The sequence below is a fragment of the Bacillus rossius genome, assembly GCF_032445375.1.
Source record: "Bacillus rossius redtenbacheri isolate Brsri chromosome 9 unlocalized genomic scaffold, Brsri_v3 Brsri_v3_scf9_1, whole genome shotgun sequence".
Classification (NCBI taxonomy): domain Eukaryota; kingdom Metazoa; phylum Arthropoda; class Insecta; order Phasmatodea; family Bacillidae; genus Bacillus; species Bacillus rossius.
This window is the reverse complement of record NW_026962012.1, coordinates 20,513,678-20,534,618: the sequence shown is the minus strand read 5'-3', so window position 1 is coordinate 20,534,618 and position 20,941 is coordinate 20,513,678. Positions and strand designations below refer to the sequence as shown.

General features: G+C 34.1%; 3 protein-coding genes across 5 annotated transcripts in view; 2 read left to right on the top strand and 1 right to left on the bottom strand.

Annotated features, from left to right (window-relative positions):
- The window catches only part of LOC134542617 (GMP synthase [glutamine-hydrolyzing]), a 417,842-nt gene that overhangs the window by 154,230 nt on the left and 242,671 nt on the right, over nt 1–20,941 (bottom strand). The gene's annotated exons all lie outside the window — the stretch shown is intronic.
- Nucleotides 535–9,380, top strand: LOC134542577 (uncharacterized). Its single transcript, XM_063386951.1, has 2 exons — nt 535–563; nt 1,150–9,380. Exons 1-2 carry the CDS (start codon nt 538–540, stop codon nt 2,897–2,899), a joined length of 1,776 nt encoding a protein of 591 aa, XP_063243021.1. The 5' UTR covers nt 535–537; the 3' UTR covers nt 2,900–9,380.
- The window catches only part of LOC134542627 (uncharacterized protein CG7065-like), a 135,484-nt gene continuing 128,059 nt past the window's right edge, over nt 13,517–20,941 (top strand). For 2 of the 3 annotated variants that reach the window (XM_063387024.1, XM_063387023.1), the window contains exon 1: nt 13,517–13,690. The gene's annotated coding sequence lies outside the window, so the exon portion shown is untranslated. The remainder of the gene's footprint in view (nt 13,691–20,941) is intronic. The other variant, XM_063387025.1, reaches the window with a different exon arrangement.

The window sequence follows — 20,941 nt, the reverse complement described above, 5'->3', positions numbered from 1 at the left end:
TGATATGCCAGAATTCAAATGAACCAATACGTGATTATTTAGTTCATTTATTGTTTAAAACGGTGTTTTATTACCGCCACCAACTTAGGTGAGTTTTTAACGTTTCTAATTTTAAAGTTTTATTTGTTATTTGAATGTTGTTGCGCAAGTAATAAGTAAAAAAAAAATTACGTGAGTTTCTACTGTCCATCCTTTGTCCTGGTTGGTTAGGTCAGGTCAGTTACATTATAAATCATTTAAAACTAAAGAATAATTAAAATTAATTCACATTATTTTTAATATCACCTTAGTTTGAAAGTATTTATAATGTAACTGACCTGACCTAATCGACCATTTAATTTACTGTTCATCCTTTGTCCCGGTTTGTGTGGTCATGTCAGTTACATTATAAATATTTTAAAAGTAAATAGCCATTAAAATTAATTCACATTATTTTTAATGTCGGCTTAGTTTGAAGGTATTAATAATGTAACTGACCTGACCTAATCAACCATTTTATTAATTACGCATTCACGAACACACTGCAAAATAACAAAAATGGCCACTGTCGAATGGTTGCACAGGTCTTGTATTGCAAAATTAAAAAATTTGATATCTCTTAAAGTATTTGGAATTTCTTATCTCCGCCGGTTGTTTTGAAAAGAGGAAGTGAAAGAGCATAGAATAAAAGTATTTTCAGATTTTTAGCATATTTTTTTTTACCGCCCAACTACATATTTACTGTTTCATTTGTACTCTGATATTTTTGTAATTTTTAGAATCCTTTGATGTACTAAATAAAAATAGCAAGCATCATATACCACAGGCTCATTTGTACAGGATCATGCCATCAGAATCAGGAAATCAACTTGGATACGTGATACAGAACTTTTACCACACACTGTACTTGTAAATTTAGATATTGGTGTAAGGCACAACCCACGAAGTACGTAGTTACTATAGATGTGTATGTGATTCAAACTGAACTAACTAGATATTGCACTCATATACAAAATTATTAATTTGAACTCAACTTAAAAATTGTATAACAGTTGAATTTCTTCAAATAATCTAAGCTGTTTCAGTATTAATAATTTTTGACTAGATGAAAATCATTGAAAGTTATTTGTTGAAATGATTTTGAAACATAATTGTGTGTTTCTGTTGCAGAAGGTTGAAATGGCTATCTGCAATTTCCACATTCTCGCCAGAAGTTGTACCACCTGCAGATCGAAGTGAAACACAGATGTACAGCACACAATTTGTATGTGCCAATCATTTTTTCCCTTCTGATTTCATCTGTAAGGATATCAAGAGGTTAAATCGTGTAGCGGTACCATCAGTGTTTGATTCTGGTGAGGCTGAAAATCATTTGCCAGAGAGGAACGAACCTTTACTGCTTACGTCAGTGGTGGAGCAGATGACAACATTGTCTCCATCTTCGCCACATGTCTTACCTGTTCAACATGTATACTCACGGCTGCGGAGTGTAGAGGGAGTGAATTCTGTGTGTAATGTTTCAAATGCTGTTAAAGACAATAACACATTCATGCCAGTTTCTTCATCAACACCAAAAGCTAGATGTAAGCTACAAATGAGTGATGCAAGTTCATGTTCATCTAGTGCTGAAAATTTCTCAGAAATATTGGCTGTGAATTTGAGTGATTCTACTGCCCATTCAACTGAAAAATGTATGTCAAATGTGGTAAACCAAAGTGGGAATCTCCTTAAATCTATGGGTGTATCAAAGGTATCTTCGCTAACGCCGAGGAAAAAAAAACTTTTTAGAAAAGTCCAGGGTACAGTGAAATGTCTTAAACGTGTTCGTGAAAATCTTAGGAAAAAAAAATTGACTTACAAGGAAACCATAGGTACTGCTAAAAACTTGTTGGCTAATGAACTCAGTGACATGTCACCAGCTGCATACAATATCCTTATGTCACAGTTGCGTTGCAAAAATCGAAAACCTGAAGGAAGAAGGTGGACACTAGATGAGAAGGTTATGGCACTTACAATTTACAAACGAAGTCCTTCCTGTTACTCATTACTTAGGCGAATGCTTGTCCTGCCTTCAAAAAGAACCCTGCAAAGTGTCTTAAATGAAGTTCCGTTCAAGTGTGGTGTTGATCAGGGAGTAATGACAATTCTGAAGCAATCTCTTTCACGTTTGGCAGCTGAAGATAAGTTTTGTGTTTTAATGTTAGACGAAATGTCATTGAAGGAGCATGTACAATATTGCCCAAGGGAAGATAAAATTCTTGGTCTTGTTGACAACGGTGCCTCAAGAAGTGGTGAAAAGGCCAACTATGTAATGGTGTTCATGGTGCGAGGCTTGAGGAAGAAATGGAAGCAGCCAGTTGCATGTTACTTCACACATGGTGGAATGAAAGCAGGAGAACTAAAAGATGCCATGAAAGAAGTGCTTTCCTCATGTTTTGCTATTGGCCTAAATGTAATTTCCACTGTTGGTGATATGGGCAGTAACAATGTTGCAGCACTCAAACAGCTTGGAGCCAAATTCCCTGACCCATTGTTTACGTATGATGGACATGATATAGCTGTTGTATTTGATCCACCTCATTTGCTGAAGTGTTTCAGGAACATGTTCCTTTCACACATTGTGAGGGGTGTGAAGGTTCGTGGCAATCTCCCGGTGCATGGAGCAGCAAAATGGGGACATCTCGAGAGTATGTTTGAAGAAGATAAGAAATCTGTATTCAGGCTTGCTCCGAAAATTACAGATACTCACCTTTTACCTACTTCGAGTGACCGAATGAAAGTATCTACCGCAGCACAGATTATGAGTCATACAGTAGCAGCAACCATCCACAGCTTTGTCAGTAGAGGTAATTTAAATTCTATCCAAAACCAAAAATTATTTAGTTTTATTTTTTCCAGTTTTCAATCACTTTTCTGTTAATTTTTCGTGGTGTTCATAGCCCTCTTCACAATCAATATGTATGAAAGTTATGTTGCTCAAACACACGCTATCCACTGTTTTGGGGGTTATATAATACAGATTCCTGAAATTGTGATATGTAAGGTAATGGAAGCGATAACCAATATGCTGAGAGAATTTTTGCTCATATTAATTTTTGCAAGCGAACATATTGACCAAATATGTATAATGTATATACCAGAAGAAACTTAACATTTGTATTTATTTTAAACTGCACAAAAACAATCCAGCAGCATTATTTTTTAATTAATATTTCTTAAAAAGACAATAGATTTGTTCCAAAGTTTGGCACGTAAAATTTTTGTGCTGTTTTAGTGCTAGAGTATATTTTTTAATGCAGTTTATTGATTCAACCAGCATGCATGAAAGTATAAGGTTTAGAGTAACAATTTCTCTTATAGGTATTAAGAAACCTTATCACTTACAATTATGGGTTAGAAATGCATTATATTGTTTACACTCTACATACATATATTTTTTTCTGTGTTCTAGATATCCTTCCACCAGATGCTACTGTCACTGCATCATTTTTGGCTGATGTAGATCAACTGTTCGACAGCTTCAATGGCTCAGAGCGATATCCGCCTCCTGGTAAGCCATTGAGATGCTGTTTATCAGCAACAAGTCCACATCTAGAATACTGGTTGGAAGAAGCAAAAAGCAAAGTTCATAATTGGCAATTTTGCAAAGATCCTGCAGCTGAAAAGCGTCTCAAGAAAAAAACCACAGATAATCCACCACCTTTGAATCCTGGGAAGGCACGCAAAACTGTGTCTCGCCCTCCATCCCAGTGGGGTTGGATAACTTCCATTAATGCTGTCATACACGTTTGGAATGTACTGTCTGAAGCAGGCTTTTCATATTTCCAAGTACGAGCTCTAAATCAGGATCCGCTTGAAAATCTTTTTGGTTTGATACGTTCCTACTGTGGTGCAAACAGTAATCCCACTTTTATGCAATTTTCTTCTGCTTTGAAGACTGCTATTGTCAATGGTATGGCATTTAAAAGTTTTTCTGGCAATTGCCTATCAGATGATGCTAGTATTTTGAGCGATTTGCGTGGTTTTTTGTTGAACAAACCTCAGAAAGACGAAAACATCTCGTGTAATGAACTGAAAGAGTCTGTACATTATCACGATGTCACAGATAGAATTGAACAAGCTGTTGAATCTGGTGATGCATCAATTATTTCTTCAGCATACGTTGCAGGGTTCATTGCTCATAGGTTATTGGCTAAATTGGACTGTGCAAGCTGCAAAACAGTACTTATAGGCAGTGATGTCAATTTGTGTAATGTTGCAATAATGTTTAAAGAATATTCGGATGTTAAAAATTATCTGACATACCCTTCTCAAAATCTCGTTACTTTTGTTGCCAAGTTTGCTGTTCTGTTTGACCAATTTATGGTGTCCAATAGTTATGTTGAGAACCTTCTGCACTCACTTTGTCAGCATATGAAAAATGAATTGAGTGCAACATGGCTGCAGGAGTTGCAGTGTGACCATTTTAGTCATCTACAGTATGAAATTGTGAAAGCAGCTGCACATATATGTGTTCGCTGGTGGTGCAAAAGAGTAAACAGGGATTTGGTTAGGTCAAGGAAAGTAAAGCAGCAGGCCAAAAAGATGAAAATATTGACACACAAATAATGTACAGTTCAATATTGTGTAACTATGCAAATTTAAGACGCAGTTATCTTTATCAAAATTATAACGATTACTACCCATTTGCATAGTAGCAGTAAGTATGTAATTCTCTCTCTGCTTGTATATTATAAAGGTAATTTCTATACTTTATAGAAATAAGTTTATTTATTTTATTCATGGTTAACATTTTTATCAATTTAATTATGGTTCGTTTATTCTATGTAATTGTGTGTGATTTGAATAGTATTTTTTGCTTTGCCTATGATGATAATTTTATCTTTGGTCATAAATTTAAAATTATTTGTTTTTTCTCTGCATTTTGTCAAAAATTGAGAGAATCGCGGTGGTTATTAACAAGACAAAAGAAAAAAAAGGTTCTTTAGAATGTTTGGCCGTAATCACGTTTTTAAGTTGGATTCTACGAATAGCTACTACGAGAAATATGACCATTTAAAATAAGTCAAGCTGAATTACTGAAAATTGAAGAATATTTATAGATATTTGTAAGGAATTAATTGGATTTAGATAAAATAATTTACAAAGAATTACCATATACTTTCAACGAGAGCTGATCCATTATCGACGTGTATAAAAGATCGTACCATGAATAAGTAATGTTGAAGAATAATCGCAAATTGACCTGCTAAAGACTAATCTAAAAATTCAATGAAGAGTTGAAGCTCGAGTCTACTTCTGTACTACAGTCCTGCCAAACCATGACTGACTGAAGGAAGGTGGAGGAACAGTTCCAATCAACGATGAAGATTCCAGAGAAGGACGATCCGTGAGCCAATCCGAATACCAGCCCCAGGAGACCGTTCGAGAGGAGTGCCCATAGGACTACTTCTACCAGGTCCTAGAGTGATGGATGTCCTTGTCCGCTGATCGCGCTGGGCGGTGATCACCGAGGATGGCCTCTTTTCCTGGATGTGGTTGGCTGAAACCGAGGTCGGTTCGTACCAGTCCCGTCCCGTCGCTGTAGAAACTTTCATCGTTTACGTTCCAGAGTTCTATCCACATTAAGAAATAAAAAACTTTATTTCTTCTAAGATACTTAAAGCATTGCAAGTTTAAACAAAATTTGTAACAACTATTCTTCATACATGTTAACTTGGTTAGTTTAATTATCAGATTTTTTTACCGGGATCCCAGTATTACATAGTTTTAGACGTAGTACATGATTGGAATTCATTTTGGAGTCAGAAACTATTGATTAAGAATCTTACTCTGGTGTAGGATTGTTTTTCACTGAAACCCAGAGGTTCGCTCACCGACTGATCACTAAACAGAACACACTCATAATATATACATAATTTATTTTGGTTCATAGTAATTTTCAACAGGAGTTGAACTTTAAAGTAGAGACAATATTAATTTATTTTAACCTGAAGTAATTGATTTACATCTGTGCATAAATATTAATTTTTGCAAATTGATTACGACTTTGCACTTAGATTGATGAGGAACAAAACCCCTATAAGAACTCCAATCATCGGAGATTAGCAAATAATTTTAATTATACCATAGTGTGATTTTATTAATTCTGTGGATCAAATAAGTGATATGAATGTTATGTCAACGATACAGAGATACTTAAATAATACACTGCCATTTATCACCGATACCACATACTTTTATTTACCACGGATAAAATAATTACACTAAGGAGTATTTTCAGTTTGAATTCAAGTAAGGTTAATTCACATTATTCAATTCATTCATTCTGGGCCGGATACCACAGATGTTAGGAAATTTACAATCAATAATCCATAATTTCCGTCAGAAACATTAGTGGGTACCGCCCAATATGTTTTATTATGGTGGAAATAATGATATGAAAAGTTTAACATTAATTTTTAATAAATCAAAGTATAGTGTATGACGGGCAGAAATAGTCATACCTACACAATACATGAACAGTTGGAAACACAATTTCACTAATTACTATAAGTAAACAATCATTCAATGCACACGCCTTAACGTAAAATAATATACATATTTCAAAAGCTGGAGTTACGTTGAATATTATCCCATCAAAAAATTGTCTTTTCCTTTTAGTACATTACTATTCATTTATGAAGTTCAAAATTACAGATTCTTAGATACTCAATTTATTATAATGCAGCAACTAGTTATTTCAGGGAGAAACAAGACTAATTTTCCTGGATACCACTGGTTTGCCATGAATCGTTGATAGCAATTTTATTTATGTAAACTAATTTGAGATTATTATAGTTCAGTAATTGTACATTTTATTCATTGCTTGATAGTATTTCCAAAACAGATGTATGTATGCAATTCAGTTATTTGCAAATAAATTACTTAAAATGGCGACAACGAACATTTATGGTGAGTTCCAAGGCTTACCTCAGGAACAGTCACTAATTTGTAGTTATTACACTCCTAACTACAATATTGTCAGATATTGATCTAAATATTATTACTTACACTTCTTAGCCATTAATATTTCCATTTTATTTTAACCAATATCTTACTAAAATATGCTATAAATCAATATGTGCAGTGATAAAAATCTCATGAAATATATTGTCAGGCCATTTCTTTGAAGCTTCGTTTATCAGTCTGCGTTCAATTACTCCTACCTTATAATGTGCTGTGGTGTTACATCATTTTACAACACACTATGTGAGTTTATAAAATAGCATGATGAAATGGCATGCATATGTTCACAGTCTGGAATGATTAATTGCTATCATATAAAGTTTACAAATATCACTCCAAAATGAAATCAATAAAAAAAGGTGTTAAAAAAATCTTACAAATTATAAATTGATAATTACTCTACTGCAATAGGATGTGTCCATTTAAATGTCTGTATGTGAGTCCTTTGGAAAATTTGTAACTTAATTTTAATTTTGAAAACAAATATAATTAATTAGCAGTTGATAAATAAACAAACAAACTTATGTGGAAGTCACATGGAATTATATCTAGAATAGTGATAGTTAAGTATAGTAAGTGACTATTATGACAATTGTTCCTTGCAAAGCAGGGATTCCAAAAAATGTTTAACTTTTGCTGAAATGGTTATTGTCTTTTTTCTTTTAGAAAGTACACTCATTCAGTTCCTATACACACTTATGTATATGAACTATGTATTATACATTACCACTTAACAGACAGAATAAATACTATAACCAAGTTCTGTGCTATATGCATTGTTTCAAATAAGTATTATTTTAATTCAAATTATAGCAGTGTATTGTTTGTTGTTATAACCTACATTTTAATGTATTGTAGAAGAAGCTGAATTTTCTTATTAGGTTCATAGTAAGATGGTCTTGGTTTATAATTATTATTATTTTCTGAGTTGCAGCAAGCTTATTTCCTCAACATTAAAAATGTTTCCAAATTCTCATCTATGCTGTTCTGGGCAGTTATGGAATACTAGGAATTTTATACAAGAATCTTTACATTCATTGCTCCAGAAAATGTAATATATCCTGTAAGTCATGTAACTACTGTGGAAAACCAATAACAACAGTGCAAAGTATCTAATTATTTCATGTTAAATCATTAATTTTTGTTATGATTATAGCTTTAATGAACAGTGCATGGAAAAACTTCAAAACAATTGTGTGTGTGTGTAAAATAGTTTTATTTTAACAAATAAATATGCTAACAATAACAATTCACTTCGTATTTCCCGTAGCTATATACTTTCATGTTTTACATGTGGAGGTTGTAACGTTGCAAACCCCTGCCCTCCCAGCTAAATATTTTTCTTTTAAACTGTTTTCATGCATGTAAATATTTCTTAAAAAAGTCTCGCTAAGCATATTTGACCGTTTTTACGTATTTTAGGGCTGATATTTGTACTTGCTGTGTGTTTTATAATGTACTTTGTATTTTAACAGACATTTTCAATCATTACTATTTTTTATGTAATTATTCACAAATAAGTCGTCGTACTAGATTTTTGCTTGTTTTGGCCTACTTTTTCAAGTTTTTCTCAATAAGTTTAATTTTGTCAAGTAATTTGTATTATGATTGCTGTTCCATAATGATTCTAGAACTAGGGACTGTGTCTGGGGTGATGTGCAGAAAGAGAGAGACATAAGAGGCCTGTAAGTGCAAGTGAGATAGAAACAGTGATTCCCAGTAAGAGAGAGACTGTAACGATATCTCGTCACTGCGTGGGAACTGGAGGAGAACTACTCTCCCACTGTGTTGGAGAGAGAACAAGAATGTAAAGTCCCTGGCTCTATGTATAGAAAACTGTTTTCAATGTATGTCGCATATTCCTATTGGCTTGTGATTTGTATTGTGAATGAAGCGTGTGTGTGATTGGTTGGTGAGGTCATGGACTGCCCTCCCTGCGTGAAGGACACAGTGCCATGATCTCACCAGTGGTCTGTCGATCGCTGCACAACGAAGGCGCGTTCAGTGGCTTCTCGCAAATTATGTAGTATTGTGGAATAGAAAAATTTAACGTCGGTAGCTAGAGCCATGCCGTTTAATCATTTGTTGTTTTGAAACTTTTTGGACATTTTTTTATTTTGAAATAGCCGCTACTGACGGCGTTTTGGCTCATGGCGAAATTCATTTTCATTGGGTGTGGCCCTGTTTGAGGCCGCACTGATTTCGTGTACTTACAGTAAGATATTACTGAAGGACTTAACCTACGTAATTTTTCGTTAATCCTCATCGTCAGAGCTGTGAGTAATTCTCGACAGGCGGATGTACGAGTGGAATGAGTGAGAAAGATTTTGAAAGTGATTGAATTTATCAGTGTAGCATTCTACGTTGAAAAATAAAACAAAAACTACAGTTGGCGATTAACATCTTTTTATTGTTGTATATAACAAACCGTTATAAGGTTTGTATTTTCTTAATTTAGCACAGCAATCCCTTTGAGAAGTATGCATCTAAATTCTTTAACTTTATATGTACTAGTATGTATTTTCTGCAAAGTCAAATGCATACTATTTCATTTTATAGTGCCTTTGTTACAAATTATTTAACTTTACAAACATATTAATGTGTCCGTTCCGAAATAAGACATTCAGTGATATAGTTACTTCATGTATTGATTTTGTAATGAGGTTTCACTAAATGGTTAAGTTTTTTGACTATATCTCTGCCTCATTTGTTCTGGAATATTTGAGTTAATAATACTTGCTGCTTTGCAGACCTTGTAAGATGTTTTAAAACAAGAATTTCTATTACACCTCTTACAAATAAACCGTTAAAATGTTTATGATTTAATGAGTTGAGCACAAGTATAGGTACAGTCTCTTACACAGGTTGGTGCCTGTCAATAGAAGCAAACACAATTTGCATTAACACATTTTGTGCAGAAGCATTATCACAACTTTGATTTTACATGTAAGTACCAGCATGGAAGTGCTCATACGTCATACTCAAGGTTGCTATGGTCAGGGAATTCCATGTACCCTTGAAAAGTCAGGGAAATCACAAAGATGTCAGGAATTTACAATGTATGATATGAACCAACACACTTTCCCGCACGCTGTTAAAATGTAAATTTTTTAATGTTGTTTAAGAAAACATTTATTTCTTCTGTAATTTTTAATTGTCACGACACAAACCTGACGGACAAGACGGCATTTAACAAACCATACTAGACCTCATCGTACATATTTACGAAAGAAAGTAACATGTATGAGACTAAGATGTTTTATTGAGACGTTTAGGTTTGTACTGCAATATAATTCGCACATTGTTTCATATTTAACAAATAATCAGTTACGATTAAAAGTACGTTTAAAATTTGATGTTATAGTTGTGTGTTAGTTCAATTGTGGTGCTACACATATTAGTATAAACAATTTATGTTTTGGTTTATTTTGGCGGTTAATTTGTTCTATTTGAAGTACTATTGCTCAAAGTTATACCATTCATCTCAAAGTAAACTTAAGCTAAGTAATACTAAGAGATGAACTTTCTGAAAGGTCATGTCTTATACTAATTATGTGATCGTGCTGAAAATGTGTGGGATAAAAATTGCAGTTTAACAACTTTTTAAAATAAGTTACCAATTTCAGCAACAATCATATGTAATGGCCTAGAAAACCTGGAAAAGTCAGGAAATTTCATGCAAAAAATATGTGTAGCAACCCTGACGCTTTCGTTAATATCACATTTCTTGCCTGCAGGATATTTGCAATGCTTTTCAATTACTTACATAATATGTATCTATACTGAATTTTTGTAATAATTATCATTACCTTTCTGGACCAATTTCAAACCTTCAAAGTCTGGGATTAGGCATTGCATTTATTTGTTTTTCATTTGCTAGCTTTCCTCATGAAAACCACTGGCAGAAACACATGCAGATTGGGTGGCAGCTGTGTTATCAATTCAAATACTGAGTAAATACATTCAAAAGTTTTTTTTTGAAGACTATTTTATAATGAATTTATAATGCATTAAACTATTGCAGGTGTATATAGGAAATTTGTAGTGGTAACGGTGTGGAAAAGATCAACAGGTTTATACATCTCATATTTATTTCTATACATGCAAAAATAGTTAATATTCACACTGCTGATATTTTAATTTCTATATACATATACCTATTTCTTTTACACGTACTTAGAAGTGTAAGTTTATGGTGATATATTCATTAAATAATTGAAACTTCTTTTTACAACTCTCCAGCACTATGGGCAAAGGACTGTAGAAAACAACAGTTCCACATATGTTATAGGGCCAAAAACTGTTAAGTCTTGTGTCTCGTCTGCAAGAGAAGTGGTTGGGAGCTTTTTCTGAATCTTCTTCTGCCCAGATATATGTACCACGATAAGGCGACTGACTGCCGAAAAACCCTCTACACCATTTGTGGCCAAAAACATTACACCAGATGCAAGCTCCATCACAACAGACAATGGCGAGTAGTAGACAGCAGCTTCCCCTCTTAGTGACCTGGAACTATGGGTTGTCTGCAGTCCTCTGTAGTCACTTTTTAAAACAAAAGTTCCAATTTTAGACATCTAACATGAATTGCTATGGTGACAACGTTGTGCATAATTGTGGCTGACGATGCAAAAGACGACAAAGAGAGATAAAGGCAGATGGGCTACTAATTACAATAAAAAATTAAGATTGTAGTGTGTGTACTCACAGGTAACCACTCTGACAGAACACTTGACACAGGTGGACGACATTTTTTGCGCGGAATGTCTGTTCACAATCTATGAGTTGGTGTTGTCTGTCTGCGAGTGCTTATGTGTGAGTACTCGGCTACTCACACTACTATCTTTATGTTATGTAGTGTTATAAATAACAATAAAATAAGTATATTGTAACGTACATAGTACATGCATGAATTTTCCAAGAATAATGAAAGAAATGTGTCAAGATAATAGCGGTGTGAATGGGTTAAAGCATTTAACATTATAAAGGGACTACAGAAATGTCAACTTAATACAAGGGAAAACTATATAACAGGGGAGTTGTAGCTTGAAAAAAGGGATTAGGGACTAAAAGAAACCAACTTCATTACCAGGAAAATATTACAAGTGGGAACATTGCATTAGCATTACACTATCCAATTCAGCATGATGCAACATACTATTTGATGTTTAATGTTACCTACATCTCCATAATGTGCAAATTTTTTTTGCTTTGGAATTAATGGTGAAAATCATGGAAATACATTGAATGTATTAGTATATATTTATTTATTTCCAATATTGTAACCCATTGGACTTAACAACTTTTTGACAGTCTGTTTTCCTATGTCCTAAGTGTTGTTATGGTAGATTTTAAAATACAGGAAAATAATTATCATGCACTGCCATACAATGCAAATATAATGAATAGTGGTGAATACTTCACAGCTAAGGGATCTAAAGGGGGGGGGGGGGGGTGTCGGGAAAAATCACGAAATATCACAAGGGGGGAGGGGGGGTGTAGAGAGATATAACGTGTATTTATTTTTTCGCGCGATTTCTACTAAACCGAAAAGCGACGCGTGACCTTGACTCGTCGTAGCCAGGCAACAATATCCCCGCCCGCCGCAACATGAACCACCCGGCTCAGCTTGCCAGTCGCCAGTAATACTGTGATTTTGGCGCCGAATACATGTGTAAATCACATATAAGCCTTTCCTTTATTATTTTTATGCCAGTGAGAATAAACCTGCAACCTTAATGTGTGTCTGGACATTTTTATCACTGTGCTTAATTTTCCAGAATTAAATTAGATTATACCTTTATTTAAAGATGATAATCTTAAATTTTTAAAAATTATTGTGTACCAAAAAAATACACGTGATTTATTGGGGGGGGGGGGGGGTGTGTTTTGTCTGAAACCTCACCACAAATCACTAGGGGGGAGGGGGGGTTAAAAATTTGCTAAAAAAACATCACGTGATTAATGGACGACCCCTAAGGGAATAATTTTGCATATTGTGATAAACTAATTTTGTAGAGAATAAAACCTGAAAATTATTATTTTTTATGTTAATTTAACTGCCAGCACACTTTATTTTAACTGTATTGTAAAATGGGAAGAGGTAGAGATAATTGATCTGAAGGCTTATTTTTCTAACAAAGGAAACACAAAGTTAGGTGTAAGACAATTTAGAATTTCATTATTGGATTTCTGCCTTTGTGTAAGAGGTACGTTTTAGGTATAGCAAGTTAAGTTTTTAAGATTTAACTAAGAAATTTATTAGAAATTTTTGACAAGTTAATATATATATATTTTTTAATTTTAAAATTTCCTTCCAAAATTCAAGTATTTGAAAAGCCCGCCAAGTGCGCGGTTGCTCGATGTAGTTACAAAAACATCCGCTAGAATGCGCCCCAGATGGCGAATGTTCCAAAAACTTCGGATGAGGGTTCAGAGGTGGCAGCACGTTCTCAATGTTGTGGCAAGGACAATAAAATAACATTGAGTTACCGCTCTTTATCCTTGTATGCTCCTTGGCCCCTCCCAGAAGCCCGGGACAAGTCAACCTCAGCACCTTTTGTCTATGGTGGTGTGTAATCTATGTCTAGTGGTGGTTGTATTTTGGTTTGTGTATTCAAGTTTTGCGACGGACAGTTACTATTAAATGTTAAAAATAATTTGCAATCATTAATTATTCGGGGCAGGATTTACTTCGCCTGATCAGGTAAGCATTGAAATTTTATTTTGGTTGCACGTTAATTTTGAATGTCACATAAGCCGGGGAAGCCGGATGAACAAAATGGTTGCTGTAACAATGTTTATGTATTTTATTGAAAATATGTATTGAATATTCGTTAACATAGCATTATTTTTGCTTATGGTATTACCGGTCCAGTCAAAACTTATATAGTGGTTTATTTCTACAACTTCAACCAACTTCATGTAGTTAAAATAGGTATGTAGGCCTATTTTGTTTTCTTAGATTTGAATTTATTTTTGGTTTATTTACTTAATAATTATTTCATTATGTTAGATGTTGAATAATACAACTTTTCCGCAGATATTTTTTTTAAAGATCTGAAAATTTATTTAATTTCTTCTAAACATGTTTTCTATTAATTCTTTCGAAGGGCATTGATTTGATCAAATGGTTCCTTGGTAGTAGGTAACCATTTTAAATAAAGTTTTGGTGTGGTTAGCTACGTGTGAAAAATGTATTTTTGTGATAATATCGAGGAAAGCTAGGAAATTATCGGACGTTGCGGCTTTTTAGAATGGAAAGAAAAAATTGGAAAACATGGTTTCCACACACCACACACTACACACGTCCCTAAATTTACTCCCAAGGAATGGTTTTGTAATTCCTATTAGTTTATTAACAAATTAAAATTTTAATCTTGCATTACAATACCTATGCTTTTACGCTACCGCTGCCATTCATTATTTACTTGTTATAAGTAGGCTATATAGGAATACATATGTTTTCCATAAACTAAATGTTCCTGAGTTAACCCTGCAAGAGAGGTTTCTTAATTACAACTGTTGTGAAAAAATAACAGTTTACAGCTTACAAAACAGTACCTATGTATTCACGCAGTTGCTGAAATTCATTGTGTAAGTATGATTACCCATGTGGGTTTTTTAAAATGTTTTTCCGATCTTTAGTCAATGTAGGTGTGTTTATAATAGCAAGATTAGTTAAATAATTACTGTATTGCAGTTGTAAAGAAATTTTTAAAGCTTGTATTTAATGTTTGTTGTTTTTTAGAATAAGTATGTAATTGTATTACAAAATGTTTTTGTTACATTTCATTTTAAGTAGCCTACATACTATTTAGAGTGATGTAACAAATGATTCTAATGGGAGCATAAAATTTTAATTGAATTCTTACTAAACATCGTTGATTTTCTGTGACAAATTATGTGCTGTGTACTGAAGTAGCTGAAACATTGAATTTTGCAGTCGTTCCAGGGAATTCTTTGATTACAGCTATCATATTTTTTTTGTGTTTGTAATATTGGTGTTTCATGTATCCAAGTTTATTCCTGGATTGTGAAGGTTTAATCCTGGTGTCTTGATCCTGTAGGCTTGATCCTGTGGTATATGATGCTTACTGTTTTAGTTCCTTACGTCGAAGATCCTGCACATAAAATAAATTGTGAAATAAAAATGAATTGTGAATGTAGGACCTTTGAATACATTTTACAATTATAATTCATTATTTATGAAAAAATATATTTTTTTATGTACATGATTCTACATTAATAACTGTTATTACAAATGTAAGTTAAAGCAAGATGTGTCACTCGACTTTGGTTGCGGATTTAGAAAATTCCACCAAACAGAGGGAAACTTTGAAGGGCTTTAAATTACAAACTAGAGCCAATATTACAAAAGTGAAAAATATAGGTTTTTATATTTGTGTGAAGATACCGTGTACCAAATTTCATCCAAATCTGAGATGGTGGAGTGGACACCTATTGATGATCAGGCAACAGGATCATGCCATCAGGATCAAGTATTCAGGATCCAGGGATAAACTTCAATATAGCCTATGGAATGAAAGAATTGGTGTGTTTTTAATTCTCAATAGTTGGCTACAGTTGTGCTAAAGAAAGAGATCCATGATCATAGGTAAGTAAACAGTGAATGACAGCGGCAGTGTGAAAACACAGCTATTGTAATTTAAACTGTTATTTTTCACGAACCATTTGGAATTAAGAAACCATGTTTTCAGGGTACATTTAGGGACGCCCCTAGTACTTAAAAAAAAATTTCCATTTTTATTTACTGTTCGTTCCCCGAAGCCGCGACATCCAGTGCTGGTAAAGGAAGGTAGGCTATAAACTATTATTTTACACACGCTATTAGAAATTAAGAAACCAGGGTAAATTTAGGGACATGTTTAGTGTGTGAAAACAGTTTTTCCAATTTTATTTTTCTGTTATAAAAGTTAGCGACGTCCGATAATTACAGAAAGCCTAGTTTCCTAATTCCAAAAAGCATAAAATTATTTTATTAAACGAATTACATTATTTTTAATTATTTCCTGAAAGGGTGTTGTGATATTTTAAGAAATATCCTACCTTATAAGTACTTCTTTCTAGTTGTATATTTATGTTGATTTTGATCAAGGTCATGTTGAAAACATGCTATCTACATGTTTGGTAATAAAATGAAAATATTGTGCCAACTGTGTGTAAAGTTAATAACTTTATTTTGTTTTGAATAATTATATTATTTTAACTTAACTTGAATCTGTAAAATTCATTATAAGTATAATTTTTATTCAACAAATTGAATAATATAAGTGTCCTTACCCATGTCTGCACATCTGTCATTCCTTTTCCAGAGTACAGTCTAATGTTCTGAAACGTTACAAACACGCTCGTGTAAAAGAAATAGCTGCACAATGACATTTAAATAAAATAAAATCTGTAAACCTAGTCAACAATGGGGTCATTCCACACCAAATCAACCAATGGTCCAAACATGATTTCTTCAGATCTTTATGTTTTTTTTTATATGAGATAGTATTAGCTTAGCAGATAAAAAATATAAGGTTTTGAATGTTTTAATACCTTTGGGTTTTGAGTTTTATAAATTTTCGAAAAAATGAAAAAAACTTAAGTTTGTAGGAACATTTTGATATATTTAAAAATACATACCTAACTGTAAAACTGTTTGTCCTAGAAAACACAAATTTGTACCATTCTCTTTATAACGACAAGGGCTTTAATATGACTTAAAACTTGAGTGTATCATATCACTTTATATTGTTTCCAATAAAACTAAAAAAAAAAAAAAAAAGTTTTTATCTGCTCTCCTTGGATATGTGAATGATGGCGATGTTGCTTTTGGGTGAAGAAAGGAAACACAAACTTCTTTTTCAACATCATCTTTTGAGTCAACATGTGTCAACCACCTCTCCTTATCGTAAGCACAAGCGACAAAACCCACAATTTCTTCAAATGTCTTCATCGCCAGAGCTGAAGAGCTGATCTGTATCCTATGATGGCAGCAAGTCTCTTGACCGTACTCCCAACTCCATCACAAACTCCCTTCCCGTGAGATGTAGCTAATAGTGCCATCAGCCTCAAGTCTGTCAAAGTCCTCTTTGTCATAGCAAAGGTTCAGAAAATTATTACGATTTTTGTACGTGCAGCTGAGCCATCTGAAAAATAGTACAGTTTTTTTTTTCAAATTTGGCAAATAATTTCTCAGAAATAGGATTAATTTTTTCTGAAAGCATGAACAATGACAGTATGTGTTTTAGGCAGTCTGTTAAGTACATATACAAAACATAAGGGAATTTTTATTTGAAATTATTGTAAATTTCATGCAAATTTCCCCAAGTCAACATTTTTTGAACATGGATTGGCTTAATTTCAGTGTCCTTACCCTTGGAGACATAATCTTTTGTTCCAGGCATTTGCCTACTCACTTGATCGGTATTATACTATTCCGTCACCAACACACCTGTTTCGCGACGTAGAGTTCTCCCAGGTTTTGGATCAGGTGTGGATGTCACTTCCTTTTCTTTCCTCGCCATATAGTTACTAATACCAAATTCATGTTCCATTCTTGCACAAGACCAACTGGTTGCTTTTGCAAATTTTTCTTTTAGCTGATTAAGGATTTCTGTGTGCGAGTTGTCTGGTTGATTCTTGTTATCCTCTTCTATGTTGCCAGCTTGGAAAATAAGTTTAATTAAATCTTAATTTAATTTTGTCGAGTTCTTCTTTGCGATATTTATTATTTAATTTACATTTTATTTTAACAACAGGCGATTATCCTATTGATGTTAATGAGGCATTAAAAAATCTGTACCTGATTCTATATCCATATACTCAGGATCATCTTTGCTGCAGCCTGGTTTTGTATTTACAATTTCAGCCACTGGTTCATCATGATTATTTGTATCACTTTCAGATTGTTTCTTACTTAGCTCTAAGTGGCAAGAAGTGCAAATTTTCATTCCATCCTCAATAATATAATTTAGCTTTGTCATCCATGGTGTGACATTCCTTAGATGTCTAGCTACCCAATGCCTGTGTCTGCAACAGTATCTGCCCCAGGGTTTATCCACGTGTGTGTTGACTCGCACTCAGAGACAGCTCACAGCACATGGCTGGAGACAAGCCCCGGCGGAGGAAGCCGACTGGAGGGAAGGAACATGTCGCATGTCACTATCATCACCCTGTTCACACCTAACTTGTACGTGTATAGTGGAGAAGCAGTTACTAAGACAAGTTTAAATAAAAAAGTTAGACAAGTTCTTTTATGATGTAACAAGTCATGAATTAGCAATATTTTCACATGCATCAATTTTCATAAAAAATATCATTTCATCATGATACCATTGGAATACCATCTTGAAACTTTGTACACAACTTAATAAAGAGGTTTGGTATAAAATATATTTTTTCTCATAAAAATGAAAAATTTCGATACAGTATTTGTTTTTTTGGAAAAAAATATAAAGTGATGTGATACACTCAAGTTATAATTCAAATTAAAGCCCTTGTCATTCTAAAGAGAAGGGTACAAATATAAGCTTTCTAGGACAAACCTTTTTTTAGTTGCATGCTTCAAAAATGTTTCAAAATTTTCCTACAAACTTTCTTTTTCAATTTTTCAAAAATTTGTAGATCAAAAATGAAAGGTCAAAAAAATTTTAATTTTGTATTTTTGGTCATAAGGTAAGTGTACCGGTAGTCGTCATCGCACCAGTAGTCACTTATGAAAAAGAAAAATCACGTTAAGTGCAAGAATGCGAATTCTAGTGAGTCAAACATATAAAAGTTCAGAGCAAGAGTCGTTGGGTTTGTCAACAAAGATTTTTGGAACGTTACCCCCAATTACAGAAGGGATATTCCCGCGTCTATAAGTCGTGTATCATACTCTAAGAAGGGAAATATACTGCTGCTGGTTTGTGTTAAGAAGGTAAGTAATTACTTTTTTTAATTAATAGTATTTATGTTTCTTTCAGGGCAATGTTTGTGTTTGTATGATTTTCTAATATGTTAAGTATGATATCTAGCGATAATAAACAATAATAGAAACAAAGAGGGGTGACTAGCACTTGACCACTGGACCACTTAATACCAGAAATCACCAGTTTTCGTCATGCCTGACGAACACTGGGACATGTCAGTTATTTATAAAATGGAAAATCGGCAATCGCTAGAATGTTTATATTACATTATGATGTGTTAAATATGTTTGTAAAACTTCCAACCAGTCATCAGGACCAGTAGTCATCACAGGTGACGAATGCTGGAACATTAGATTTACACAAATTATAACTACTTGGAAACTTAACCTTACAAGTCATTTTGCCTCATAGATTTTATATAATTTTGGTTCATTATTGTTGATTGTTGTTGATTATTGGTGGTATTAATTTCATTTCACAAGAAAAATTAAATTTTTTTTTAATATGATTGAAGTAAGTATGGTTTCAAAGTATTTAAGTATCATACAGATTATATCTGCAAATTAACATACAAAAACTGGTGTTGCAGTGTCAGGTTAGAGGAGGCATATTGAAATATGAGCCCCACCAGATGGAGGAGGCTTGGCAGGCTGTGAAGGATGGGATGTCTCATAGTGCACTGTTCCAAGAGGAACACCCTTTCTGATAAAGTAAAAGGGAAGGCTCCTGTAGGAAGAAGGCTCAAGAAGGAGGAGAGCATGCTAGTGGAGTGGGCCCTTTCTCTCTGCAAAGCAGGACTCCTGATTACTATGATTACAATGGATGATTGTGCAGCAGCTCACTGAAGAGTTGAAGAGGCCTTCTCCTTCTAGAGATGGGCGACTAGGTGGGAAATGGTGCGCATATTTCCTTAAAAGGACTTGCGGTCGGGCTACTGTCTCGCAGGGACAGATCTCAGCATGGTTTGGAGGAAAACAAACTGGAAGATGTTCTGTCTGATCCAAGAAGAATTTGTAATGGCGATGAGTGCTTTTTCCCTGAATCCTAAGGGGAACAAAGTTCTGGCAATAAAAGGAGACAAGAACATTTCCCAGCAAGTCAACTGTGACGAGAAGGACTGTCTTATTGACTGGGAATGCAGCTGGCGAACTTTGCCCACCACTACTGTGCCTAAAGTATGAGAGACTTCCACAAGATATTGTAGCAGGAATACTTCCGAGTGGGGAATTGGCAAGTCACAAAATTGTTGGATGACCGGTGAAGTTTTCAGGGAGGCCACTCACCGGGAAAACCGGGATTTATCAGGGAAATCATGTTGATCGGGAATTATCAGGGAAATGACAGGGAATTTTTTTAATAACTGGGAATTTTTTTAATAACTGGGAATTTTTTTAATAATTGGGAATTTTTTGTGTTATGTATATTTCCGTGCGTGTTTTGGCATTGGCCCTTTGAACGTTTGTAATTTCTTTTCTTAAGTTACGCCGAACCGTGCCAAGTAGCATCAAGCCAACGCCGCGCCAAATGTGCCGATTAGCGCTACGCTGCCCGGACCGTGCCGAGCAGTGCTAGCTGCAGCTGCCGTCGCTCGTCGCCATATTTAGGATGTTTTCCAGTTTTGACCGTTATATCGCAGCCAGTTTTCGTGTGTCTCATTAACGAATGTGAGAATGGCGTTTGCCAGAAGATGTTCTGTGTTCGTCACTGTCAATTTCAAGTGAAAAATGCTGTCAGTGCTTAGAGCAAACTAGAGAATTAAAAAAAAATTATTAAGTAGAGTTTGATAACTTTCTCCTCATCAGTTTTAATCTCAACAATTATGTAAAAGAATAGATTTGACAGATTTATTTTTGAGTTAAACTAATGTTTTCATATTTTAAATTGGTAATTATGTTCACTGACACGACTTAACTTTCCAAGTAAAATTTAGTGTATTTACCAAGACTTCAATTTATTCGAAAATTATATTCTTTTTAACCAATAATATTAACTTGTTTGACTAGTTTAAATGGGTACTTAATAACTATGATAGATGG

What these genes read in the sequence shown, in the direction of transcription:
- LOC134542577 (XM_063386951.1), top strand. Translation starts at nt 538, where the DNA reads ATGGCCACTGTCGAATGGTTGCACAG. An exon ending in ACTGTCGAATGGTTGCACAG is followed by an intron (nt 564 to 1,149) that starts GTCTTGTATTGC and finishes TTTCTGTTGCAG; the next exon opens with AAGGTTGAAATGGCTATCTG.